The sequence below is a fragment of the Aedes albopictus genome, chromosome 2, assembly GCF_035046485.1.
Source record: "Aedes albopictus strain Foshan chromosome 2, AalbF5, whole genome shotgun sequence".
Taxonomy (NCBI): Eukaryota; Metazoa; Arthropoda; class Insecta; order Diptera; family Culicidae; genus Aedes; species Aedes albopictus.
The window spans coordinates 245,163,354-245,170,793 of NC_085137.1; the positions used below are offsets into that span (position 1 = coordinate 245,163,354).

Consider the following 7,440-nt stretch of genomic DNA (forward strand, 5'->3'; position numbering starts at 1 on the left):
AGACGGCCTCAGCCCCACACTACCCTTGCAGATTATCCCCCTATGGTTAAGAAGGAAAAAAAAAGGCGAGGAAGGCAAAAAGCACGATGAGCGGACAAAATGGAGTGCGATCTGGTGAAGATTGGGCATCGGGATGGTGGAGAGTGGCATCTGCAATCCGAGTATTGTGGTGTACTTTTGAAGAGTATGTGTTCTCTTGAATGTTATGTTGAACCAATCAATCTAGCGTTCGATTTGAATAGGTCGTATGATTGCCGTGATTCCTATACTGATATGACCTATTAAGATCAAGCGCCAGAAATGTGCGTTATGTCTGTATGTAAATACATTCCAAAGACTGCACAGAGATTGCAGAATTGTAGTTTATTACTTGACTTTGAGGTGCTGACTGGTGCTTGATATTTTTTATGTGTTTAATTGTGAAAATCGTGTTTTTCCTTAGGGAGCGCAATTTATTCCATTTTTTTTTCTTTATTTGATTGATATGGATTTTCTTATTGAGGAACCAGTCCACATGATCGTACCCACCTGTTCTCTCAATAGTCAACACACAAGCGATGAATAAAAAATACGGAGAAGGTGGTAAGTAGTTTACGTGATATAAGAACGGTTCCTATATGAAGACCACCATCATTTTCTGCACATCTTTTCTGTATTATTTTGTTCGGTCCATGCAGTACAAGGTATTGAACACTAAATTCGTTTTTCCACAAATCCAAGCTTTCCCATCGTCATCGACGAGTGGGAACCTAACCGAAAACTGCAACAAATGGAGCCAACTTTTCACATACGTTCCCAATGAAGCGTAAACCCGCAAACTTTACCCCAGAGACACCGACCAGCTAGCATAGAAGAAGCATTGTTCTGGTGTTAGATAAAGGCAGCATGGTGCAAACTCATACATCTTTCTGTTTTGCTTCCGTGAAAGAAGTGGCGGCTAATGTTGCAAGTCGATGCAATGTTCTCAGTCGCACTGACTGTGTGCGGTGCACAATATGGAAAGGCGTCGGATTTGGGTTCCTCGCGAATGGTCGTCAATTCCTGCTACTGGCCAACAACCAGCAGGCCAGAGATGAAGCAGTAATCCGTGTGGCACTCGAACCGGTGTCCGCAAAAGATTACCTCGGGTAGGGTCTATTTGCGGATCGGAACGATGGGACACTGCAAAATCTCTTGCTGGCGCTCCAGCAGCGGTGGGAATGACGCTGGCTTGCAACAGGTTGCCCGTGTGCAATCGAACCGGTGTTCACAGTAGATTACCGCGGGTGGGGTCTAGCTGTGAATCGGAACGAGGGGACAAACGCTTGTTGCCTCGCCGGAAGATGCTCCGTTGAGCAAGGGTAGGTGGACTGTATCCTCGTAGCAGTGGGGTCAGCAGCAGCGGATGGCAGCCGGGGCAGCGGAATTCGGATCCAGGTGATCTCCTCGGTGTATGAAAGAAAAATCCGGTTTCTATTTCAGCGTTTATTCGCGATGTTACACGTTTGACGTTTACAAGATAACTGATCCGCTTCGCGCGGTATGGGGATCTTTATATACAAGAAGATTCATTAGTGTGAGTGTAGCAATTATGAGTCATTGGCTCCTCCCATCTCCATGGGAACACAAACAAACGAAACAAAAACAAGAAAAATCGATTGGCGACTAGATGGGAGGAACCTTCTAGAAAGAAATACATTTGGATGGATGTCTGACTGTACTTTTGGCTTTGCTGATATGATTTTACTTTTCGATATGGGGAATGGTATTGGCATTTCGTTAACTTAACAACTAAGGTTTACAAAACAAGGGAAAAGTGGGGTAAAACAGAAAGGGGAAGGTGGGGTGAAACAGAAAGGGGATAGTAGGGGCAAATTGACAACATTTTCAAAAAAAAAAAAAAAAACTTATTCATACAAATAAAAACAAAAACAAACGTTCGGAACCGATCATTCTCCCCCCGGGCTTCAATGCGGATCTGCGAGTGCGTCATCGTTGTCTTGGATCGGTAATGGTGCGAGTCGAGAAACTGGGCGACGGTATACCCCGGTAGCTGTTTGAACATCAACTACTCTCACTACTAGATCTTTGCCAGGATACACTTTTACTACTCGGCCCAACTTCCACGATTGAGGAGGAAGGTTATCTTCCTTTACAACTACGATTAGCCCAGGAGTCACGTTAGGGGAGTCTTTGGTCCACTTTGAGCGAGCCTGCAAGGTGTTCAGATACTCGTTTGACCAGCGTCTCCAGAAATGCTCACGCAGAGACTGCAAATACTTCCATCGGTTCAAACGGTTTACAGGGACATTTTCGAGAGTAGGTTCAGGTATGGCAACCAACTCACGGCCAATCAGAAAATGTCCGGGCGTTAAGGCGCTTAGTTCGTGGGTGTCCGAAGAGTGAGCGAAGAGTGGACGTGAATTGAGCACTGCTTCAATTTGGGTAAGAACAGTGTAAAACTCTTCGAAAGTGAGACAGGCATTGGACAAAACCTTCCGCAGATGGGTTTTTGTACTTTTTACCCCGGCCTCCCATAGCCCTCCAAAATTGGGAGATCGAGGCGGGATGAACTTCCAAACTATTTCGCGAGCGGAACAAAACTCGTTAATTTTCCCCTTGGCTTGATCATCCTGGAACATCAAATAAAGATCATGGAGATCTGACTTAGCTCCAGCAAAATTTGTGCCGTGGTCGGAATGAATTTCTTCAACCAGACCCCGACGGCTGACAAAGCGCTGTAGAGCTGCTACAAAGGCTGCTGACGACAGGTCAGAGACCAATTCTAAATGAATGGCCTTGGTAGCGAGGCATATGAAAATACAAATATATGCCTTTACTCGCACGGACTTCCGGAGACCTACCTTTACAAAAACCGGACCAGCGAAATCCACGCCGGTGCGAGAAAATGGAGGAGATGGAACAACACGAGCTTCCGGAAGACGACCCATCAGCGGCTGCATACAACTAGGGCGAAATCGGAAACAGGTCACACATTTTCCCAAAACCTTGCGAATGGTTGATTTGGCGTTAACCAACCAGAACCTTTGACGAAGGAGTGACAACAACCCAGACGGTCCAAGGTGAAGGTTTTCCAAATGCATGTCCCGAATAAGAAGTTCGCAAACTGGACTTTTATTCGGAAGCAATATTTGGTGGCGGGCGTCATACGGTAGACGAGAGTTCTCCAAACGTCCACCTACTCTCAACAATCCATCCACCAACATCGGATCTAGTGCACTCAAACGACGACTAGGCTTTCCGGAAGCAATCAAAGCCAACTCCTCCGGCATTTCCAGATGCTGCACTAGCCGCATGATAGTTATCATAGATTGGCGTAGCTCAGGAACGGTCAAACCCTTGGTAAACGTACGATTTGCGTGGTTTGATCTGCAGTTATTCACAAACCGTAGCACATAACCAATCACTCTCTGCAACTTTCGGAATGATCCGAAGGCTTCAAGAAAAGGTACGTCCTCAAGAACAACAGTGGCAGATACAGCGGGTACAACTAAAACGATATCGGGCAGCTCTGATTCTGAAGGCAAATCTGGGACAGCGACTTCATACTGACGAAGCTTCAAAAAGGACGGCCCGTTCCACCACAGATCATTTTTCGCCAGAGCCTGTGGTAATTGACCTCTAGACACAACATCGGCTGGATTTTCTTCCGATCGAACGTAAGACCAGTTATACCTTTCGGTAGAGGTATTAATCTCTGTCACGCGGTTACGGACAAAGACCTCGAGCAGGCTGGGAGACTTCTTTAACCAAGCTAGCACAATGCGACTATCGGACCACAGACAGACACGTTGGATATCCATTTTCAACGACAAAAGGCACTTGGGAACAAGTCTTGACAGCAACAAGGCGGCACACAGTTCCATTTTCGGAATTGTCAGTGGTTTTAGTGGGGCGATTCTAGACTTACTACAGAGCAACGAGACCTTGACGTCGGTACCAGAAACAACTCTGAGATACACTACCGCTCCGTATGCACAATTGGAAGCATCAGCAAAACCGTGTACTTCAACGTACTCGATGCTTACCAAACCAACGAAGCGAGGAATTTTGAACATGTCAACATGTTTCAAAGATTCTCTGAAAGTAAGCCAAGACTGCAAAACTTCACCTTCCAAGGGATCGTCCCATCCTACTCCATCCTTCCACAATTGTTGCATGATTTCCTTTGCCAAAACTATCACCGGGGCAACCAGTCCCAAAGGATCAAACAACCGCGCGATTTCAGAGAGGACAATGCGTTTGGTAGGCACGGACAAAGTTTGGAATTTCAACTGGCAATGAAAACGGAAAATGTCTTCATCAGGATCCCACAGCAGGCCCAAGGTTTTGATAACCTTGTTCACATCCGAATTCTCGAACTCCAAAAACCTTTCTCGATCTTCTTCGGGAACGCTGTCGAGAATGGTTGGGTCACTTGCACACCACTTGTGCACTGGGAATCCTCCTGAACTCAACATTTCCGTCAAATCCGAACGAAGTTGTTCAGCCTGCTCAATGGTATCGGCTCCGGATACCACGTCATCTACATAGACGTCTTCTTCTACTACCTTGGACGCAGTCGGAAAGCGGTGGGATTCATCACGGGCCAATTGCAATAATGTTCGCGTGGCCAAAAAAGGAGCACTAGCCGTCCCGTAGGTGACGGTGGTCAGCTCAAGGATCTGGAGCGGAGCGTCAGGGCTATCCCTCCAAAAAATTCGCTGTAAACTGGAATGGTTCTCATCAACACGGATTCTCCTGTACATTTTGGAAATGTCAGCTGTTACGGCGTAACGATGCTTACGAAATCGGAGGATAATCGAAAAAAGGTCATCTTGCACGGTGGGACCAGTCATCAAAACTTCATTGAGGGACGGGCCAGTTGTTCGTGCCGAAGCATCGAAGACAACTCTCAAACGGGTTGTGGAACTGCTTGGCTTCAAGACCGCGTGGTGGGGCAAATAGTGGACTAGCCTTTCTGGAGGGTCATCTGATTCGGAAATAATCTTACAGTGAGACAACGACTTGTACTCCTGGATGAAATCAACATATGCTGCTTTCAGATCAGCATTCTTAGCGAAGCGATGTTCAAGAATGTGAAACCGCTTCAGGGCCAATGATCGATTGTGTTCCAGTTCACTTACGGATTCCTTCAACGGAAGATTGACAGTATAGGTACCATCAGCATTTCGAACGGTAGTGGAATTAAATAGCTCCTCGCATTGTTGCTCCTCCTGGGACACGGTACTACTAGGCTCAATCGACTCAACAGACCAGAACTTTTCCATACACTCTGTGAGCGGCCGCAGACTGGCAGTGTAGCAATGCTGGTTTGCATCTACGTCCTCAGCACCACCAGCAACAACCCAACCCAATCGTGTCTCTTTCAGGACTGGCAAGCGATCACCAAGCATCAACTGTCCAGGCAACATCAAATGGAAGAACAGCTTGACACCAATCAAAAGATGGACTTCACCTGGGGTGTGGAATGACGGGTCAGCGAGCGACAAACCAGAGGGGATGTTCCACGACCGTGGATCCAATTTCCGACCAGGCAGAGGACCTGTCACTGCATCAGTGACCAAACATTCAATTTGGGTTTGGTAATTCATGGAACGAGAACGGAACGAAATGTTGACCTTCCTGTCAAGAACCGATCTTTTACCGGTGGCTCCGAATACTTCAACGTGGGTAGGCACCTGTTCAACTCCCAAACACTCAACAAATGAACGGGAAATCAAATGTGGTTGGGAACCACAGTCGAGAAAGGCACGGCATGGGTGGGGATTTCCATGGCTGTCTAGGACATCAACCATGGCCGTAAGCAACAATGTACCATCAGAGCGAGGAACCTTGTGGATGGAACTGGACAACGAGGAGACACTTTCAACTGGAGGAGGAACTTCAACACTTTCAACAACTGGGGCGGACTCTTGTTTGGGCTTCGGACTAGTAACTACGGGCTCTTCTTCGGTTTTTGGAGGCTTTGGCTCATGAAGCAAGGTATTGTGTCTTCCTTGACACTCCTGGCAAGATTTAGTGGAAGGGCATTTCAAGGCAGGGTGTCCCCTCCTCAAACAATTAAAACAAAGATTAAGTTCCCTTACCTTAACTCTGCGTTGGGGTACCGTCAAAGAAACAAACCTGTCGCACTTGTAGTTGGGATGACTCGCACTGCAGATCTCGCATGTCGCCTCGCTATTAGCTACAGGTGTAGCCATAGCGAACGACTTCGCCGGTGGGGGCTTCGAGGCGGACTTCAGGTTGGACTCCTTGATGGACGACGACTTCGGGTGGCTGGCTTCGCAGCGCTCCAACAATGAGCACCGCTCCTTCAGAAATATCACGGTGTCTTCGTAGGTCGGGATCTCTTTGTGGGGAATGGTGCCCTCCCACTGCTTCCTCGTCTCGGGGTCGAAAGCATCGGAAAGGACGACGACGACAAATCGCTCGGAAACACCGTCCAGGTTCTGGTTCAGTAGCTTTAATCCTTCGACGTGGCGGGTTACCTCGTTCACGAGATCTCTCATTTGCTTGGAGCATTCCTTGTTCATCCGCTGTAGACCCAGCAAGCCATGGATGTGAGAGTCTACCGCCTTCCGCTCATCCTCGTAGACGTCAAGCAGCAGCTCCCAGGCGTGTGTGAAATTTCCGTCATTGAGCGTTTTCGGGTCGATGATCTTCGCGGCGGAACCACCTGCTAGTGCCCTTTCGAGGTGATGCAGCTTGACCGCATCCGAATCCCTGGATCTGGCCATAATGTCGGAAAACACTTGCCGGAATCGAGGCCAATTCTCCGGCTTGCCATCAAACGACGGTATCGGAACCGGAAGCGGTTGCTGCTGCACTATAATCTGCGCCGGATGCGCACCGGACGCGGGCACTACAGATGGAGCCGGAGGCGGCGGGTTCGCGGACAGGATCAGGGTTTCCACCATCATGGCAGTTTCGGTGTGCTGCTCTTCGAACTGGAGATACATTGCATCGTTGTCGTCCAGCTTTTCCGGAGGCAACAATGCGGTGATTTGGTGATGAAAATTGAGGTACTCTTGGAAGTGAGCCTCCAAATTCCGGGAATACACTTTCAGCTGCGCCAGGGTGAACTGCATGATGCCGGCTTCCGAAACCTCTTCAATGGTTTTTCGGATCCGGGTCACTTTGGCCTTCGCTTGGCCACGGAGATGCACGAGCGTCTTCAACTCGGCCATTTTGTCGGAAGCACTTTTTTGGGGCGTGTGCTTCAGCGACATCACTTTTTCTTTCAGCCCAATCGGGCTCACAAACACTAGTACACTTTTTCTTCGTCCCAAATAGGGCACACAAACACTACTCAACTGTCTTTTTTAACCCAAACAGGGCTCTCACACAACTAAATTGTCCTATCCGAACTTGTTCGGACGTGTTTCAAGCTTCACTTTCTACACTCGCGCGAACTAACTTTCGGACCGCGAACGTCGC

At 48.1% G+C, this 7,440-nt stretch overlaps 1 protein-coding gene across 1 annotated transcript; it reads right to left on the minus strand.

The window, feature by feature from the left end:
* Nucleotides 1-1,246: 1,246 nt before the first annotated feature.
* On the minus strand, nucleotides 1,247-7,190 carry LOC134286428 (uncharacterized). The gene is made up of 3 exons (XM_062848037.1): nucleotides 6,127-7,190; nucleotides 4,112-6,054; nucleotides 1,247-1,452 (listed from the first exon to the last, which is right to left on the minus strand). Exons 1-3 carry the CDS (start codon nucleotides 7,188-7,190, stop codon nucleotides 1,247-1,249), a joined length of 3,213 nt encoding a protein of 1,070 aa, XP_062704021.1.
* Nucleotides 7,191-7,440: the final 250 nt, after the last annotated feature.